General features: G+C 40.6%; 1 protein-coding gene across 6 annotated transcripts in view; it reads left to right on the top strand.

Moving 5' to 3' along the window:
• Window positions 1-21,680, top strand: part of LOC142648115 (F-BAR domain only protein 1-like) — a 226,121-nt gene that overhangs the window by 135,185 nt on the left and 69,256 nt on the right. For all 6 annotated transcript variants that reach the window (XM_075825420.1, XM_075825423.1, XM_075825421.1 and 3 more), the window contains 7 exons: window positions 4,294-4,478; window positions 6,343-6,367; window positions 7,187-7,231; window positions 7,324-7,360; window positions 10,228-10,319; window positions 10,521-10,853; window positions 19,902-19,996. In XM_075825420.1, coding sequence (XP_075681535.1) covers window positions 4,294-4,478; window positions 6,343-6,367; window positions 7,187-7,231; window positions 7,324-7,360; window positions 10,228-10,319; window positions 10,521-10,853; window positions 19,902-19,996 — 812 coding nt within the window. The remainder of the gene's footprint in view (window positions 1-4,293; window positions 4,479-6,342; window positions 6,368-7,186; window positions 7,232-7,323; window positions 7,361-10,227; window positions 10,320-10,520; window positions 10,854-19,901; window positions 19,997-21,680) is intronic.

The raw sequence follows: 21,680 nt of genomic DNA, 5'->3' as shown, positions 1-21,680 counted from the left end.
ACAGACTAAATGTTCCCCTCTGATCTGCACAACTGCATATTTTTTATTTCCTTATTTATGGAAGCCTTAACTAATTTTATTTTTTCATAGACGTAGTGGTATGAGGGCTGTTTTTTTGCGGGACGAGCTGTAGTTATTATTGGTACCATTTTGGGGTACATGCGACTTTTTGATCACTTTTTATCCTATTTTTTGAGAGGCAAGGTGACCAAAAAACGGCACTTCTGCCATAGTTTTTAGGGGTTTTTTTTATACAGCGTTCACCATGCGTTATAAATTACATGTTAACTTTATTCTGCGGGTCCGTACGATTCTGGCGATACCTAATTTATAGCACTTTTTATGTTTTACAACTTTTGCACAATAAAATTACTTTTGTAAAAAGAATGTGTTTTTTCTGTCGCCATGTTGTGAGAACCATAACTTTTTAATTTTTTCGTCGACTGAACTGTATGAGGGCTTGTTTTTTGCGAGACGAGCTATAGTTTTTATAGGCACCTTTTTTGGATACATGCGACTTTTTGATCACTTTTTTTTTATTTCAATTTTTGTAGGGCAAAGTGACCAAAAAACTGAAATTCTGGCATTTTTTACGTTTTTTTACGCCTTTCACCGCGTGGAATAAATAGCATAATATTTTTATAATACCTATGCAGATATAGACCCTAGACAAACGTCAAAAATAAGGTGTCCGCACATATCAAGAGACCAGAATGAATAACTATAAATATACGTGAGGACATATAATATATCCAAAACGGAATGAATACCACAAAGTACACAATATGTAGCATGAAAAAATAGAAATACTTTATTACAATAATCATAAGAACATATTGACCATCACAAGTTAAAAAACAATTACACAGACAGATTAACCCCTTAATGACCGGGCCTGAAAAGACCTTAATGACCAGCTCAATTTTTCTGTTTTTGCCTCTCTACGTTTCAGCAGCCATAACTTTTTTATTTTTTCATTGACGTGGCTGTATGAGGCCTTGTTTTATGCGAGAGAAATAGTATTTTTTTTATCCCCGCAGTTTGGGGGTAAAAAAAAATTTTTTTACGGCGTGAATATAGGAAAAAGCGATTCTCGGAATAGTTTTTTTTTGTTTCTTTTTTTATCCTGTTCACGTTTCACGCTAAATAACCCATTAGATTAATTCTTCAGGTTATTACGGTCGTGTAGATACCTGATATGCGTAGGTTTTTTGTTTTTATTTAGTGTAGGGGCAATAAAATGTATTTAATGCAAAATAAAGACTCTTTTTGGGACTTTTTTTATTTATTTATTTGTTTTATTACTTTTTTTTTTTTTTTTTAATCCCATCAAGGGATAACTTTATTTGTAACTTTATTTTTTACTTGTAATGTATTAGCATACTCCAGTACGCTAATACATTACACTGTGTCACTATGACACAGGCTGTTGATCGGGCAGCACATAGTGTGCCCGAACAGCAGGCACATGGAACAGACAGTCCTGGGGTCCTTTTTAGGTCCCCAGGGCTGACTGCAGAGGACCGCGGTAATCAAAGGGTTAAACAGCTGGGGTCCGAATGTGTGCCGACCCCAGCTCTGTTCAGGAGGCTGCTCTAAGATCAGGAGCTGTTAGTAACAGCTCCTGCTTAGAGGATGAGCGCTCATACGAGCTCTCATCAGCCTAATCTACAGCGACGCCAAAAGACGTCTCTGTAGACTAAGCACCTGCACCGCCTGACGTCAAAAGACAGTGGGCGGTCGGGAAGGTGTTTAAAAGTGTGGAGATACGATAGACTACACAAATAGCATGCTAGTACCATATAGACATCATGTGATGCAGTAATGTACAGAAAACTAAGTTCAAAAGAAATATGTGCACTGAAAGAAGTATCGTAGGGGAACAAGCCACAAATAGTGACATAAGAGTTTATCCAGTGGTATATACAACGCTTTCCAAATTATTATGCAAATGTTATTTTTCGCTGATTTTCCTAAATAGTCGATGCAAATGAGTCAGTATAATCTTCAAGCCATCAACCGTTGGAGTATAATGCAAATTTTATTGAACAAATCTCCTAATGATAACAGATTAAAAAATTTTTTTTTAGAAGCAAAAAAACTCAAAATGCACGGTTTCAAATTATTATGCACAACAGAGATCAAAACATTTTAAAGGTTGTGAAGAGAACTAAAATGGTAATTTGTTGAATTTGCAGCATCAGGAGGTCATATTTACAGAAATCAAAAGCTCTTACAATAAAAAAAAAAACACAGAACAGGCCAAGTTACATGTTAACATAGGACCCCTTCTTTGAGATCCCCTTCACAATTCTTGCATCCATTGAATTTGTGAGTATTTGGACAGTTTCTGCTTGAATATCTTTGCAGGATGGCCGAATAGCCTCCCAGAGTTTCTGTTTTGATGTGAACTGCCTCCCACCCTCATAGATATTTTGCTTGAGGATGCTCAATAGGGTTGAGGTCAGGAGAACATGGGGGCCACACCATAAGTTTCTCTCCTTTTATGCCCATAGCAGCCAACGACACAAAGGTATTCTTTGCAGCGTGAGATGGTGCATTGTCATGCATGAAGATAATTTTGCTACGGAAGGCACGGTTCTTCTTTTTGTACCACGGAAGAAAGTGGTCAGTCATAAACTACGTACTTTGCAGAGGTCATTTTCACACCGTCAGGGACCCTAAAGTGGCCTACCAGCTCTCTCCCCATGATTCCAGCCCAAAACATGACTCCGCCACCTCCTTGTTGACGTCGCAGCCTTGTTGGGACATGGTGGCCATTCAGCAACCATCCACTACTCCATCCATCTGGACCATCCAGCGTTGCACAGCACTAATCAGTAAACACTGTTTGAAAACTAATCTTCATGTATTTCTGTGCCCACTACAACCGTTTCTGCTTGTGAGCATTGTTTTGTTTAGGGGTGGCCGAATAATAGCTTTATGCACACTTGCAACCCTCTGGAGGATCCTACACCTTGAGGTTCGTGGGACTCGAGGCACCAGCGGCTTCAACTACCTGTTTGCTGCTTTGCAATGGCATTTTAGCAGCTGCTCTCCTAATCCTATTAATTTGTCTGGCAGAAACCTTCCTCATTATGCCTTTATCTGAACGAACCCATCTGTGCTTTGAATCAGCCACAAATCTTTTCACAGTACGATGATCACGCCTAAGTTTTCTTGAAATATCCAATGTTTTCATACCTTGTCCAAGGTATTGCACTATTTCACGCTTTTCGGCAGCAGAGAGATCCTTTTTCTTTCCCATATTGCTTGAAACCTGTGGCCTGTTTAATAATGTGGAATGTCCTTAAGTAGTTTTCCTTTGATTGGGCACACCTGGCAAACTAATTATCACCGCTGTCTGAGATTGATTACAATGATCCAAAGAGTCATACGACACAATACCATCCATGAGTTTAATTGAAAAACTAAAAATTAAATGTTTGACACTTAAATCCAATGTGCATCGTAATTTGGAACACTGTGTAGTTATAAGTCCAATATACGATTTTTAGATTGGGTGATTCTGTTTTTGACCTATATAAAGGACAAGAGAACTGTACCAACCCGTTGATTGCATGGTGAGTCAAATAACCTAGCTCCACACGCAACGCCCCGACGCGCGTTTCGCCATCGACTTTCTCAAGTGGCTTGTTGCCCAATGATACTTCTTTCAGTGCACACATTTCTTTTGAACTTCGTTTTCTGTACATTACCACATCACATGATGTCTATATGGTACTAGCATGCTATTTGTGTAGTCTTTATCGTATCTCCACACTATTTTTTTAATCTGTCTGTGGAATTGTTTTTTAACTTGTGATGGTCAATATGTTCTTATGATTATTGTAATAAAGTATTCCATAGTACATATTGTGTACTTTGTGGTATTCATTCAGTTTTGGATATATTATATGTCTTCACGTATCATCATAATATTTTTATAGTTTAGGCCGTTACGGTCGCGGCGATACCAAATATATGTATGGTTTTATTTATATTTTTTTCAATAATAAAGGACTTGATAAGGGAAAGCAAGCTGATTAGGCTTAGTTTCCGAGCGGGGCCTAATCGGCTTCCGTAATGGCAAATAGGAGGCCATTGTTAGGTCTCCTGGTGTACATTATAGCGCCCATCTCCTTATGTAGGACATAGGGCACTTATAATGTGATGACAGAGCCTCTTTAAAAGAAGATGGCCGGTATAATTAGAATATGATGGAAATTATACACAATCTTTGAAAAAAATAAGTGGTGTTCGTTTTTTTAATAAACCTTAACCAAAACACAGGAGAATCCTCAGTTGCATGCTGCTCCTCTAGTGACTCTGATTATGATGATGATGATGATGAACCACGGCGTTACAGAATTCAGATAAAACCCCCGCAGAGTGGAGAAAGAGAGGAAGATGAGGAAACTAAAATGAAAAGGCTAAGGGAGACGGTGGGATGCATGATTCAGCCACCTGCAGCAGTGGTAAATCCTGTTTATTTTATTTTTATTTTTTTAACAATATGAATTTGGCTATGTTCACACTGATATAGTTTGTTTTGTACAGGCTCCATTAACCCCTTAATGACCGCCGATACGCCTTTTCACGGTCATTAAGTTGCTTTATCAACGTCCTGCATGGGTCTCCCGTGCAGGCTGTAGCCGGGGCTCGGCTGTCTAATGACAGCCGGGCTCCTGCTCCAACGGTACCAATCAAAGTTTACTTTGATCGCCGCCATTTAACCCCTCAAATGCCACGGTCATTAGCGACCGCTTCATTTGAGTGGTTTACAGAGGGAGGGAACTCCGTCTGTTACCCATCGGCGGCCTGCAAATGCAATTTCGGGCATCCGATGGGGTGCAATGGCAGCTGGGGGCCTAACAAAGGCTATATACCTATTAGGACGTGCCAGAGGCCTGTCCTAATAGATGCCTGTCAGTTTTACACTGGCAATAATGCTCTGGTATATGAAAGCATTATATCTGCGATCTAAAGTTTACATAGTGAAGTCTCCTAGTGAGACTGAAAAAATAATTAATGTGAAATAATAATTAATAAAAAGGCACAAACAAAAAAAATTTTTTTTTTTGCCATAAAAATAATTGTTTTATTTAGTAAGTGTAAAAATAAAATAAAAACTACACATATATGGTATCCCCGCAATCGTAATGTCCCAAAAATAAAGTTGGCATATTATTTAAACCGCAAGGTGAATGCCGTAGTCCCATGTACCCCAAAATGGTAGCAATGAAGTCCCGCAAAAAACAAGCCCTCATATGGCGACATTTACAGTAAAATAAAGAAAGTTATGGCTCTTGGAAAGCAGCAATGCAAAACAAAAACTTTAATTCAAAAGTGTTTTTATTCTGCAAAAGTAGTAAAACCTAGAAAAACGAATACGTACTTGGTATCGCTGTAATCATACTGAAACATAGAATAAAAGCATGTTATTTACGCTGCACGGTAAACCGCGTAAATGTAAAGCTTAGAACAATGGCTAAATTACTGTGGTTTTTTTTGTTTTGTTTTTTATCCCCCCGCCCCCCCCCCCCCAAAAAACTTAATGAAAAAATTCTATATACCCCAAGACCGTGTCTTTGAGAAATACAACTTATCCCGCAAAAAAAAAAGTCCTCGTACAGCTATATCCACGTGAAAGTAAAAAAAAGTTACATCTCTTTGAATGTGACTATGGAAAAACTAAGGAAGGGAAGGGGTTAAGGATCAGTCATGAACAATTAGGATCTATTTTGTCCCCCACCCTCCATCCAATTTCCAACAGCAATAGGAAACCAAACCAGACCCAAGAGTGAACAGAGCCTTATCTGAAATGTACACCTCCAAGGCTTCGTTTATCTCTGCGTCGGGACTCCATTCATGGGTTTCCGTCGGGAAACCTTGAACGGAAACCATAAGTTTCCTTTTGCATCGCCATTGATTTCAATGGTGACTGATACGGTGCAACTGGTTTCCATTTGTCACCGTTGTGTAAGGGTTCCGTTGTTTTGACTGAGTCAAAACCGTAGTTGACTGCACTATTGATTCCATCAAAACGACGGAACCCTTACACAACGGTGACAAACGGAAACCATTTGCACTGGATCTGTCACAATTGAACTCAATGGTGATGCAATTTGGATTCCGTTCATGGGTTTACCTGACTGAACGCTCCGACGGAACCCATGAACAGAGTCCTGACGCAGCTGTGAACAAAGCCTTACAATGTTACGAAGCTATTAAGTGCAATCCTTCCTCCTTTCTTCTGTCTTCTTTTTTTTCTTTTTTCTTTCCTAGAGGGTACCAGCTTTTTCATAATTGGTGTGATTCCTTCTGCCTTTTCACTTGCAGGTTTCTGTGAGGCGACAGACAGTTCGTGAGTATATAATGCCTCAACTGCAGGTTTTGTTTTTTTTTTGTGTTTTTTTTCATCTAGTTTTTATTGTAGAATTTTTCAGATCTAGAAAAAACAAGCCAATTGTACATATCACGATACATACAAAACCGTAACCGTAGCATTATTCACATCAGGAATACAGATATACAGAGACATTCTTTCCTACATACAGTATCAAAACAAAATCAGGCAGATATCGTGTGAAAAAGGAAGGATGGGCTAAGGGAAGAAAGGTCATTCCCCTTCACAGATGAAAGATGTTTGCGATCGGGTTGCTTGAGCTAGACTATACAGAAGTCGGTGTTCAGCTCAGCCATTCAGTAAAGCGCGGTCCGGATTTGAAGGAGCACCATGCAAACCAAAGAGACATAACTCTATCAGAGTGATCTGTCTTCCGCTACACGAGATTCCATTCGACACAAAAGGTCCATCTCAACCACTCATTCACTAATCGTGGGCGGTATAGTAGACTTCCAGTGTCTAGGAATGACTGTTCTGGCCGCAGTCAAGAGTCTCAGGAGATCCTTCTTTATGCTCGGCAAAGGGCCAGGGATCAAAGACGAAAAAGCCACTTGAGGAGTGGGTATGATAGGAGAACTCTCGACTATTACATAAATGTCAAAAATAGCTTTCCAGAAAATCTGCAACACTGGGCATAACCACCAAATGTGCAACATCGTCCCAGTCTCATTACCACAACTGCAGGTGTTTTTTTGTCTTTATTTTCTCTGCTCTTTATGCTCTTCGGTCTGTTTTTTTATTTTGCTTGAATTATTTTTATTTTTTTCTGCAATTCAGGATCATTGACTGCACCCAGAGAAACACAAATGAATTGTCACAAAGGTGTGTCTTTGAAATATGTCATTAATAGTTTTAATTACGAAGTATTGTTTGCATTGCACACTCTAAGGTTTCTTGTACATCTTTCTACACAGATAAATCCAACACCTCACTGTCCTCTGTAACCAACAGGTATACCAGTTATAATTGTATTTTTTTTTTTTCTAGCTTGGCTATTTTTAATAAATATTTTTATTTTTTGTTTTTAATCAAAACTTGTTTATTAAATTTACATAATTAATGACTTTACTAATTGTATTGATTCATTTTTCAGCTTAAAGAGATCACCCACATTTCTCCTATTAACATGTACATTTGGGACAGTTGGACAAATTTATTTTAATAAAGCTGATGGGATAAGCGGCTGCCAGACACCTGTTGGAAACTTTTTTATTTTTTTTCTGACTGTACATGTCAGGTGACAATCTGTCCAGATCCATAGGGTCTCATGTATGAAAACTAATTCAGAAGAAATCAGTAGGTATGACATGACAACCCATCAGAATTCAGCTTTTATTTTGTTTAAAAGCTAGTCTGACCATTAAACCAGTGCTAATATCGGTTGTTTGCACTTCTTTTCACACATTATACCCATATACTTTAGATTGACAAAAATGTGTATGGCCGTTTTTAAACCCCTTATCAAATGCCCACTGTCTTTTCATGGCAGGGCATTGCAAGTCTCTAGTCTATAGTGACGTCATTTGGCTTCGCTGTAGAAGTGACATCTGAGCACTCAAGAGTGCTCATCTTCTAAGCAGGAGCTGTAACTCCTGTTGCAGCTGGGATCGGCAAAAACTCCCACCCCAGCTATTCATCCTTTTGATTTGCCAAAGCTTGATCGAAGAGGACTCACCTCTTCGATAGCGTCATTCCGGTGACGCGATCAGAGACTAGCAGGAACACTCTGCAGTCATCCCTGGGGACCTAGCAAGGACCCCCTCGCTGTCTGTTTAGTATGCCTGCTATTAGGGCAACACATAGTGTGCCCTAACAGCAGAATGTGTCCTAGTAATACAGTATAAAATATTAGTATACAGGAATATGCTAATACATCAGAAGTAAAAAACAAAGTTGTTTATAAAGTTTATCCCCTTATATTTGGTATCTATACGACTGTAATAAGCTGACAAATTTAATTTAACAGGTTATTTAGCGTGGAATGTGAACGGGATAGAAAAAAATAACTTCCACTAACTTTTTTTTTTATATATTGTTTTTTTTTCTTTACCCTCAAACCGCGCAGAAAAAAAACCAAACAATTTCTCCTGCGTAAATTAACCAGTTCAGGACTGGGCTATTTTGAGCCTTCAGGACCAGACACAGTTTAGCCCTTTTTAGCACGCGTTCGTTAAATGGCTATAATTTTTTTATTTGTTGGGCTAATGACGTGATTTTTGCGATTCTTTTTTCCGTAGACAATGCAGGTTTCTTTTTTTTTTTTATCGTTTTTATACACATCCTTTTTGCTATTTTAGAATTTTTATTCTTAGTTTGAAAATAATAGTAAAAAAATAAGCTTTTTTTTAAGTTTCCGCAATTTTTTTGGTAATAACATAGTTTTACCCTAAAATAGACCTTTTATTTGTGATCGTCATTGTCTACCGTAAATTTTAATATATTAGATTTGTCCATATTAGGGTAATTGGGTCAGCGCTAGCGTTACAACAATGATTGGCGGGGGAACGTTTTTTTTGTGGTGGGTATTTTATGTGTATTTATTTAAAAAAAATTGCACTTTACTTTACTATTTTTTTTTTTTTATTACTATGGTCTGTCCCTCAAAGGTCAAAAAAGTCCTTTGGGGAACTTTTTTATATTTTTTTTTTTCTTTCTTTTACACCATCTTTTCCACTGTAACTGGAGCTGCACAGCAGCCCCAGATACATGGGAAATCAGCCCTCTCATAGTGACGATTGTCACTAATAGGGCTGTGCTGGGTCTAGTAAGACCCAGCCGCAGTCTGTCAGTAATGGCACCCAGCGATCATGTGACCAGTCACATGAACACCGGGAGCAATAGAGACAGCGGCGCGGCCGCTGCCTCTATTCCTATACACAGCGTTCATTGAGCGCTGTGTAAAAGACATCAGAGAAGACAGAAGCCGTGAAAGCTGCTTCTATCCTCTCCTCAGGGTCCCCAGCAGTCACTGACAGCCGGAGACCCGACATTCCGCTGCCCGATCGCACGGGCAGCAAGTTAAAACCCGAGCCGTAAAAAGTCTATGGCTCGGGTTTTAAGGACCCTGACCGCCGTAAAAACACAGCCAGCGGTCGGGAACCAGTTAAGATCTCCTAGTCACGTTAGTGAAAAAATAAAGCCATGGCTGCTGAAAGGCACAGACGAAATGTAAAAATTTAGCTGGTCATGAAGGGGTTGATGCATAAATCACTAGACAATGTATGTCACTCCTTCTGCCCTCTTCCAATCATGGAAGATTATGGTTTTAGTCAGACTTCTGCTAATTAGACACGGTTCAGTTCTAAGTCTGTCAGTGCATGCAGTCCTATTCTTCCCGTCAAAACCACGGAAACCTTGTCACAACCCGAGTCAATGGGGTCTGTCTGTCTGGTACCTCTTTAGTATCCCTCGTACGACTAATACAGCACTGCGTCTTGCTGCGTCTTGACTTTATAAACAGAAGCTGCAACAGATGTGAGGCAGATTGTTACAGGACTTGTTCACAAGTCTAAAGTAAACCTAAGAAAAAAAATGTGATTGTACCTGTGTTCTAATTCTAGGGAACACCTACTACAGTCCAAAATAAGGAATTGCTAATGATAACCTTTTTGATTTGTGTTTTTACCCACAAACTTTGTCCTATCAGTAAATTGGACATTTAGAAAAATAAACACTAGAAAAATAACAGAGCAGGACGATCAAGAACCAAAAGTCACTTCTCCAACACAGATGGGGAAACCCTGAGGGTTTTTTTTTTCTCAGTCTATTTCAGTGTTGCTTTGTAGAAATCCTTTATTATTGCATTCTCTTCATTACAGCTGTGATTCAAATTCTGTTTGCAACACTCATCCTGCCCATTCTTCATTTGGACCTCTCCAGGAATCTGTTTTTGAATCGGATGATTTTCCAGGTATACTGTATCTAAGCTGTGTAAGATTGGAAGTAGCGTGCAACGGTGGCAATAATACTAATTTTATTTATTTTTATATATATTATATATTGTGTGTGTGTGTGTGTGTGTGTGTATTTTTTTTAAATGGCAGTTCATGTAAATTCGTTTTTATAAAGCATGTATAGCCTCATGAATGCTTTTCGTGTTCTCTGAACTTAGTCTGCAGGACATACACTCTTGCCTCTAGCCCTTCTCCATTCTCCTCTTCTTCTCCTGAAAATGTGGAAGACTCTGGTTTGGATTCACCATTCCATCCATTTTCTGGCCCTTCCCCGGATTCTAGGCCGTGGACACCCCGTGATGACTCTTTCAATGGGGACTCTGTTTTAGTAACCTCATCCTGTGCGGACTCTCCATCTGAACTGACCACATCAAATCCTACGGGGCAGCAGATTTCTGAAAGAAGAGATACCTGGGAACACAAAGTAACTGCTCCTAGCCCGCCCATACCCAGCTGTACAAGAACGACAGAGCTGTTTTCTCCCACCCATGGTTTGTAATTATGCTAGCACTGTATATTTTATGATGTTTCTTGTGTACATTTTGTTTGTGCCTTTTTTTTTTTTTTTCCCCCTTAAATAATTAGTATAAAAAGAGTTACATTTAATTTTTTCAAATGAATGGTCTTGCAATTGGCTATCCAGCATGTGTCCATCTTCTGAAGTTGCAGTTTGCCATGTTTCCACTCAACTTCATGGCCTACAATGTGATAGGCCAAGCCTGCCATAAAGCAAGCTGCTCTTTTGTTTACTCTATTAACAAGAGCAGCTAAGACCCTCCTATTATAGCCACATGCCCTAATAGCTTCTTAAAACCTCTACCACCAAGGCTCCATGACCTGAGCATGTTCACTGATGGTGTTATAGCAGCTGGGGACCTAACAAAGGGCCTCAGGGCCATGGGCACTGCCCAATAGAGACCTGTTAGTATTTTATTGAAGGTATTTAATGCATTAGAATATGTTGGTAACTAATTGTAAGTTATTTTCATATTTATATTTATCACATTCTTAAATAACTACCCGAGTGCAAATTGTTACTAGCTCTATTATCCTCTTGAATGTCACCTGTGTATCTAAAGCAAAATGGCTGCTCAGGAATATCCCTTAGGGGCTTCTCCCATGTGTAGCCCTCTTTGCATGTAGAGAAAGCAGCTGAATTACGTATTCTGACAGCTGATTGGCCTAATCACATTAACTGCTGCTCAGTAATGGATTGGAGGTCACGCTCTGACTGAATATAAAGGCTGGAGCTTCAGTGAGAGACAGGCAAACTTGGGCTCATTCACTCCTAAGTAAAATTTATAAATGGCTTAACAGGTCACTGCACAAGTAAGAGATGTAATGTTACTGAAATATCACATGAGAATATATTGCAATATGACGTTGGTTATAACTCAAAAAATAGTGATCGATGCTAAAAGAACAAATATTCTGGGGTTTCTTAGAACTGACTACAAACTCACTTAACCCCTTAGTGGCTGGTCACAAAAAAATAGCTTGGTCATTAGGGCCTGAAATAGGCTGGTCACTATGGGGTTAACAAACAGATTTTTCAGTAAAACCATTTGGAAACTATTGTTTATGGCAACCGTCAGTGGGTGAAAATGTATTTTCTGACGGACTGAAAAAGTGAAACTCCTATATTTTATAAAGATTCATTACAGACAGTGATCTATTTCCAGCATTTTTTTTCTTTTAATGTTAATGAAAACCCACAATTTAGTTGTCTCAGAAAATTAGAATATTATATAATATTGAAAAAAATATTTTTAATACCAAAATGTCGGCCTACTAAAAAGTATGTCCAGTATATGCTCTCAATACTTGGTAGGGGCTCCGACTTTGCATGAATTACTGCATCAATGCGGCGTGGCACTGCTGAGGTGTTATGGAAGCCCAGGTTGCGTTGATAGCGGCCTTCAGCTTGCCTGCATTGTTGGGTTTGATGTCTCATCTTGACAATACCCCATAGATTCTCTATGGGGTTTAGGTCAGGTGAGTTTGCTGGCCAATCAAGCGCAGTGATACTGTGGTTATTAAACCAGGTATTGGTACTTTTGGCAGTGTGGGCAGGTGCCAAGTCCAGCGGGAAACCTGAAGTGCTCAAAAAAATTTCCTGGTAGACGGCTGCACTGACTCTGGACTTGATATAACACAGGTTATTGGTTTATTGGCCACGGCATTTAACGGGTCAAACGGCCGCGAAGTAAACGTCGATCTCGGGTGTTGGAGCAGGAGCCCAGCTGTTATCAGACAGCTATCTCCCTGCTCCGCTGTAGTATTCAATTGTATCTGTGTTCTAAAGAAGGCAGATCCAATTAAATGCCCAGTGCCCCGGATGTCTGGTGCTAGCAACTCCACCGGACATGAGGGAGTCTGTGCCGCCTGGCAGCTAAATGTGCCCCTATGGCTGCTATAGCTGTAGTTCTGCCCCTGGATCAGGGGAGTAACTAGGAAAGTCTGGGCCCCATAGCAAAACCTTGACTGGGCCGCCCCCCCCCCCCCCCCCAGGTGCCACAAGCATCCATCCTTATAGCTAGTGTCCCCTGTAGAATGTGGCATACAGCCCCGCCTATAGACCGTGTCACACCCCACTTGTTGATATCGCCCCCACCTCCCCCTTGTAAATAGTGCCATACAGCCCCCTGTAGATATCGCCATAAAGCCCCCCCGTATATAGTGCTATAAGCTCCCACTGTATATAGTGCCACATAGTCCCCTCCCTTTTATATAGTGCGGCACAGCCTTAGTAGATGGTGCCGCACAGCCCCCCCTTAGTAGATAGTGCCACACTCAGACCCCCGTAGATAGAGCCGCACAGCTCCCCCCCCCCCCTTGTATATAGTGCCACAAGGCAATGGCGCATCCGAGAAAGTTGTATCAGCCAGGGAGATGTGACTCTTCAGGATAGCAGCACCACCCCATGGCCCTTTAACCCCTTCCTGCCGCAGCCCTTTTTTCAGATTTTCATTTTCGTTTTTTCCTCCCCACATTCCAAAAGCCATAACGTCTTTATTTTTCCGTCGATTGGTGGTATGAGGGCTTCTTGCGGGATAAGCTGTAGTTTTTAATAATACCATTTTGGTGTACATGCGACGATTTGATCACTTTGAATTTCATTTTTTGTGGGAGATTAGATGACCAAAAAATAGACATTCTGGCGGTTACAATTTTTTTGAATTTTTTTTTTACGGCGTTCACCGTGCGGGTTAAATAATGATATATTGTAATAGTTCAGACTTTTATGGATGCAGCGATACCAATTTTTTAATTTTTTTTACAGAAAAAAAAAAACTCCTTTTTAAATTTATTAGTCCCCCTAGGGGACTTCAACCAGTCATCGTTGGATCGCTTGCACAATATACTGCAATACTAATGTATTGGAGTATATCGTGATTCTGACAGGCATCTAATAAGCCCTGCCGGAGCCAGGGCTTAATAGGTGTACAAAGATGGCGGACCTGGAGTCTTCATTAGGCCCCCCAGGCAGCCATAGCCACAATCGCCCCCCCCCCCCGCGATTGCGTTGCGGGGGGCGCGATGAGCTGTTAGAGGGGGTCGCCCCCTCTTTCTAACGAGTTAAATGCTGCGGTCGCTATTGACCGCAGCGTTAAACGAGCGGGATCGCGCTTGAGAGCGATGCCGCTAGTTACTCTGAAGTGTCGGCTGTAACAAACAGCCGACACCCACATCGTATGGAGCGGGTTCACTCCGTGAGCCCGCTCCATACTTCCCCCTACCTGACTTTGGCGTATGGATACGTCAAATGTCGGTAAGGGGTTAATGAGTAATTAGCGTATAGTGTGCACTGTTTTAAAAGTGGATTTTAAAGTTTTTGCTGCATCTGAAAAAAAACATACGTTTTGGAAATATTGTCAGGTCATGTATTACCGCATGGTGGCGATTGAAGGGGTTAAAACTGCCAGACCGGTTCTCATGAAATATACAATGAACTGAAAACAATTCCGTCTGCCATGCAATTTTGTTATTATAAATATATCCTATATAATAACCGCTCCAGAACCAAGCGCAATACATATATACAGTACCACATCCAAGCTCCGTACATATATACCGCCCCAGAACCAAGCTCACTACATAAATACAGCACCAGAAACCAGCTCACTACATAAATACAGCACCAGAAACCAGCTCACTACATAAATACAGCACCAGAACCAAGCTCACTACATAAATACAGCACCAGAAACAAGCTCACTACATATATACAACACAGGAGCAAATATAGCTCAATTTAGTGCAACCCCTGCCGTTTGTACTGCGTAAAACTACCGCTCCCAGCATGGCCCAAACAATGGTAAGGATATGCTGGGAGATGCTGTTTCACAGAAAAAAAAATCATACCACCCATCTCGCTGCAGATCATACAGTGACTACAGTACTCATTGGAGGCAGAATAAACATTTACATTAAGTGACTCACCGGTGACATCTAAGATTCTAGTTCTTTTCTTCTCCCTCCGGTCCAGACTTCTATGATGGATTTCTCCCGGCCACGACCCATTTCTGCAGTTTTTCGCTCAGATGTCTTCAGCTTCTCACTTTGAAAACATTTCTGCACCTATAAACGAAGTTAAAATTCTCAACACCTCTAAATATAATAAAGCGCCATACACTGTGTCCCTGATTATAATAGTACCATACACTGTGTCCCACACACGCACCGTGCCCCAATAGTGCTCACCACTGAGCTACCGTGCTGCCCTACATATAGCTTCCCCTATTGATAGATAGTGTTCCACGTATAGCCCACCTCTGTAGATAGTACCTAATATATAGCTCCCCCTGTATATAGTGTCCCATATATAGCCCACCCCTGTAGACCGTGCCCTACATATAGCACCCCTGTAGCTAGTGCCTCACAGGTAGCCCACCCCTATAGGTAGTTGCCTATAAATAGCTCCCCTATAGATAGTGCTCTACATATAGCCCACCCGTGTATATAGTTCCCCACTGTAGATAACGCCATTCCGTTTTAGTAGAAAAAAAATTACATACTCACCCTGATCCCGGTCCTGCTAGAGATGCTTCTGCAATCTGTATTCAAATCACCCACCAAAACACCTTGAATGGCGTGTCATGAGTCTTCTGTCCTGTAGAAGACAGGAAAGGTCAGACCATGGTAGCGATTACACCCCAGAAGCGTGAGAAGATCCTTTCTCAGGTGCTTGTGTCCACTGGACTGCAAGATGCATGGAGAATTAGACATCCTGATGACTGTTAATGTACTTACTTCTCACATACTCATAATAGTTGGTCCAGAATAGATTAGATTCTCATCTCTTCTGCTCTCTCATAGGGTGACAACGGCAGAGATCACAGATCTGGTCCTATCTGACCGTGCCTTGGTTTTGATCACCATGAGAGATCCTACTCAGAGGGACTCAGACATCGTTTGAAGATTTCTGGCCTTACTGAAGCGTAGACCTCACGCCCCCTTGCCATTTAGTTAGATAGAAATGCCCTATTGACAGTTCAGGGGCTTATTTACATATCGGGTGCCAAATATAACGGCACCGATCTGTAAATAACGGAGGAAGATAGGAAATTTGTTTTAAGTGAGACAGTGTTTTGTGAAGCCATGCCTATTACATGCTGCACATGTATGGGCAGGTGAAAGGTTATCTTTAAGGAACTCTTTCAGGGTTGTTGGTTGGAATATGAATCCAATAATAAGGAACTTAAGGGTAACTCTACACTTTTTTTTGGGCAACAGCTAAGGCAGTTCTTTTAGGTAGAATTAGAGCTTACACCTCGGCCATTAAGCGAAAGGTTGCCCTGAAGTACAAAGAGTCTAGTGAGCTGTTGAGAACAATGTATTTAGGTCAACAAACTATGGTTAATAAAACCAATTGGGTTACAGCAAAAAAATCATTTGATCTGTGGTCGGACAGACAGGAACATTTTTTTCTGATTTGATATGAGGAAGAGCTTTTTCACTATGGAAATAAGGTTGGGAAACTCCTAGCTCAACTGGCTAAAGGGAGATCTCTCTCCCCACATTCAAGCACTCGAGGACTCCCAGGGGAAAGTGGTCTCTAATACAAAATCTGTTCACAATCTTCTAAAAGAATATTTTCATGGTCTGGATCTGTTTTTTTTTTTAGATACGGGGCAAGCTTTTCTGGTTGAGGTATCCCCCTCCCTACTTTATCGGAGGAACAGGGGGGGGGGGGGTGTTGAATGGTGACATTACAGAGGAGGAACTTCAATCCACAATTAAAGGCCTACATAATGGCAAATCCCCAGGATCGGATGGTTACACAGGAGAATTCTATAAGACCCTGAGAGATCTGGTTTCTCAGTCTTTGGCTATTTCAACAGCGTGCTCCATACAGGGCATGTCCCACAGGTATCTAAGACTGCATATTTTAAGCGGTTACCGAAAGCAGGCAAAGGTCCACATGAAACCAGTTCATATAGGCCAATTTCTTTGATAGATGTGGATATGAAGCTGCTGTCGAAGATTCTGGCCAATAGACTGACCAATAAGATTTGGGAGCAATAACGCCAGCCTCAGGTGCGTTTTGTTAGAGAGGGCAGCGGTGGCTAATATTCGTAAAGTCTTATGGGCCCTGGATAGAATCCGGAATCTCCCCCAGCCAGGGGAAAGCCCAGTATTTCTATCAGTAGATTCTGAAAAAGCGTTTGATAATGTCAAGTGGGATTGGCTGGCGATGGTGCTGGATAAGATGTGAGTAGTGGGTAACTTTCGGGTGTTCTTGGTGGGCCTGTGTGGTCACCCTTTGGCTCGAATTCACTTAAGGCTTTCTCTCAAACTCCTTTCAATTGACCAAAGGCACGTGACAGGCATGCCCTCTGTCACTGCTGTTTGTAATATAGCATTAGAATCCTTAGTGAGAGCGTGGAAGCCTCCAAATATTGTGGCATACAGATGGGTATGCGTCAACTTAAAATAGTGTTATTTGCTGATGACTTAATTCTATTCACAGGAATCCCTCAGGAGGCTATGGACAAAGTACTCCTCCTTATTGAATATTATGTTGCCATCTCAGGTTATCGTATTAAGATCACCAAAAGTGAGATATTAGAATTAGGCGATTTCTGCCACCAGTCTTTTTAAATGTCCCTGGGAAGATCAGTTTGATGTAACCCATCTCACTTAACTTATGTAGGGGTTATGGTGGGCAAAACTCCTGATGGTATATACACCTTGACTTATCCTTCGCTTTTTTCAAAAATTATACGTGGATTTGAAGAGGTGGCAACACCTCTCATTGTCCGTAATGGGCCATTGGCATTTAACTAAAACGATTACCTTTCCGCGGTTGTTATACACTCTTCAAACTAAATATATCCTCTTTGAATTCCACCTTTTGTTCGATTTCATTTGGGCTGGGAGAAGGCCACAGATAGCTCTTCAAAAACTTTTATGTTGTGTGAACCAGATGGTGGGATTAATTTTCCTAATGTCAGGGGTTGTAATTTAGCCTGTTTATTCTGGCTTGTGATTGGTTAAATGATTCCTTATATTACTCCATGCCCTCTTTGGAAGGGGAATTGGCCTCCCCCTAGAATTTTAAGTCCTTGCTTCATACCAGATACTCCAAGCTTCCCAATGTGGTAACGCAATCAGTAGTATTGAGAGATACCATTTGTTTCCTGGAAATGGACACCCCAGAATTTCAGGCAGGGACACAGAATAAATTTTTCTAGGAATGGATGAATAAAGGGATCAATACTCCTTTGCAGCTAATGAATGCTGAGGACAGGCGCTGGTGTTCCTTCCAGGAAATATCCTCTCGCTTTGCTATCTCACGGCAGCATTTCCTACAATATTTGCAATTCTGCTCGTTCTGCAGCTCGCGTTTATATAACCCCAAACAGGAAACAATCACTAACTCATTTGATGATCTGATAGGAAACCGAACCTACAGGCACACCATATCTACACCTTACAGGTCTCTTCTAGATAGTCTCCTGTCTGTCCGATCCAAGAACCTCTTTAAATCTTGAACAAATTTTGAAGGATCTAGATAGCGAGGAAAAGATATTGGCGGGGTGGGATAAGGTTATGAAAGGTGTCCTTAATGAGAAATGTAGGGAGACACTTCAAGTTCATACATAGGGCAATTTATGGGTTTAATTTTCCTCTTTCTGCAACACGACCTGATAGGATCACGGCGTGCCCCAAATGCTGGGAGCTGCTCTCTGACCTTTTGGCTTCGGGTTTGGCTGTGTCCAAGAATAACCGCATATTGGACGGCAGTATTGGGGTATATTTCGTCCATATGGGACTTTACTTTTAGCTAGGGATCCATTTATTTGACTTTTCTTATTGTATAGACGGTGCTGATTTAGGGGGGGGGGGGGTTGAGACCAGAGAGTAAGCTAATTCTACCTCCTCTTCATACTATACTGATGGTGACATTGAGAAGTATATGCATACTATGGTTATCTCCCGTAATACCCTCCATTCCTTAACTTGCTACTCAACTTCACAAACTGCTAGGTCTAGAAAGGTTAGGCGTAGAGGGGCACAAAGAGAAACCTGCGAAACGTCTTTCTGATAAATGATTAACAATAAAAGTTTTCCATTGGTCGGAGCCAGAGCAATTAAGATTAATGTCCACTTTTAATTATACTCCATGGTATGCCAGGGAAAATCTTAGAGGTTTTCTTTTTAGGGAAGCTTGGATTGCGGCTGAGAGATGGTCCGGGTTAATACTAGTTTGATTAGATGGTTTTTCTGCCGGGCTTTTTCACAGGGTGACGTTATGCGGACATGCTTGTTGAATTTCTTGGTTTTTGTCGACTCTGACCAGAAATATAGTGCTTGTTACTTTTTCACTTTGAAGCTTCTGTAATGCTGTATTTTATCTGAAGTGTACATTGAAGACTGTAAACTAACTTTTTGTCCTGTTTTGTATGTTGTTTTGAGTCCAAGTATATATATGCATGAGCTAAACCTTCATCTTCTCCTACCTAGAGCTGTTTGTATTGTAAAATCTGGTGAAAGATACTCCTCAAAAGGGGTTATGTAGTTTAGAATACATATTTTCATATACCCTATTAAGAAATTCTGAGTTAATAGAGGGAACGTTCTCTTCAGGATCCTTACCTCTTGGCCAAGTTGGAGATGGCTCCGAAGAGCATCTCTTGCTCTGAAACACCTGTCTTGCATTACAAAAACATCCTATGGATTTGATTAAGCGCTGCAGGGAAATTTAAACACTTACTGACCGTTTTCACACAGATTACAGCTAAATTTTGGTGCAATTTGTCATCTGCTTATTGTCAAGGGGTTGTACTCTGTGGGAATTCCTTTCATGTTAGAATGGTTCCCTCAAAACAAGCTGATCACAAGGTGTCCTGCTGTTTCCCTTGCTGTAATCTGCCGGGGCACCTGGCAGAATGTGGTGGTTTTGTTTTTGTTTTTATTTTTTTCCGCTAATTTTTTTATTTTTCTGCTTTTAAAACGAAGTGTAAAGACTGTATGACGTCAATATAACGTTTTTGTGTACAGTGCGCTGAGCATTTTTAAAAATGTCTTTCCAGATTCCTGGAGCATTTCTTCTGGACTCGATAACCATCTGTGTTCCCATACTGAATCCACATATTCAACGCCGTGTACACAAAGAAGCAATAACATTGTGAGTACTGTCGTGGAAGTCAATGGCTCAAAATATATTAGACTGAAATTTAGATGAGTGTTCCAATAGACACTCACGCCAGGCACTTTATCCAGCATCCTAATCCGGATATTTCATACCGATATATATCGAGAGAGGAGAAATGACACACACGCTGCTGATTAGCTCAAAATACTCCTCTGGAGTATAATAATATCATTCAAATGGGGTGTAGACTTGAGGTTAACCAATCAGAGGCAATGTGACAATAATTCTTATTCAGCCAATTAGACATACAATGCATTCCAGATACATCATTATAATTCTTCACACATCAGGTTTGCAGGTGGCGTTATCTCTCTTGGCTAGAATGTTCCTGTAAGATGGGGGAGGCATTCCCACAAGCATATTTGCCACCCTCCCATCTCACTCCCTGTGCCTTCTCTGCAAGCTTCGTATGGGAACCAGGGTCAAAGATAAAACATACCAAATCAACATTACTTGTGTTAAAGGAACAATGACTTTCTTATTCACTACAAAAGAACCAAGATGGGAACTCCAGACAAGATGGCTGCTGCACGAAATGAAATCATTTAAACATTATTATAATCACTTTCACATAAAACATATCTTAGTAATTCTGCATCCTGCTTGATAATTCATAATGTAATTCCATACAGAGAATATAAGCAAATAAACCATCCTTCACAGTACAAATGAAAAAGTAAAATTTATCTAAAACGGCACCTGATAATCTGGATAGCCTTATAGTTTGCCTTGAGCCCTAATAGTTCTAATGGTTTATAACTTCAAACGGTAATTCCCCTTTTAGACATTTATGGAATATGCTCAGGATATGCCACAAGTGTCTGATAGTTGCCGGTCCCCATATCCAGGCGAGGGAATCCATGCAAATGTGGCAGGTATATACAGAAAAGCTGTACTCTGTTGTTGCTCTAACTCCCTTAGAAGTGAATAGGAATTATGGAAACAGCGTAGCACAGCGAGTTTATCTGTTGCCGTAATTTCGAATCTGGGACAACCATTTAAATATTTATTATTAATTTATAGGGTTCAGAGCTCTGTTTGTCTAATACTCTATGAACTGTTTTAAAGGGCTGGTATAATGGAGGGATTCACTTACTTGTGTCAACCACCATTACTACCTCCTTTATAATCAGGGTCACTAGGGTTATGCCTAGTTCCCCTACCGTTTCCTTATACTAACATTTGTCTACTTGCTTTGCTGCTACATAAGTGTATTCGACTGAGTAAATACAATTGTATAGTGAATAAAGAGTAATATTTATTACTAACAATAATCACACTTGCATATAAAATACATCAAACACAGAAACTGATCACCGTATAGTATCCGTATACCCCAATACATATAACACGTTAATATATATTGAGTATACTCACACTATACGTAGTACAGTATAAACAGGGTATCACAATCCTACGTTATACCACCACCCACTTACCTAAACATAGATAGAAGTTACGTTACAATACAGTACACATGCTCACTGTTTCTGTCCCACTCCCTCCTAGCAATAACTATCCCTGTGCACTAAGGGTTGATCAGGTAGCAAAGGTTAACTTTGGGAATCAGGAGGATAAAGGGTTAACAAGGGGAATCAGTTGCTATATGCCAGGGGATAGCAGGTAAATAGTGGGAAAGGTTTAAACAGGTACCAGG

Source organism: Rhinoderma darwinii, chromosome 1 (assembly GCF_050947455.1).
Source record: "Rhinoderma darwinii isolate aRhiDar2 chromosome 1, aRhiDar2.hap1, whole genome shotgun sequence".
NCBI lineage: Eukaryota > Metazoa > Chordata > Amphibia > Anura > Rhinodermatidae > Rhinoderma > Rhinoderma darwinii.
Note: the sequence above shows the minus strand (reverse complement) of the source record. Positions and strands in the feature narration are given on the sequence as shown.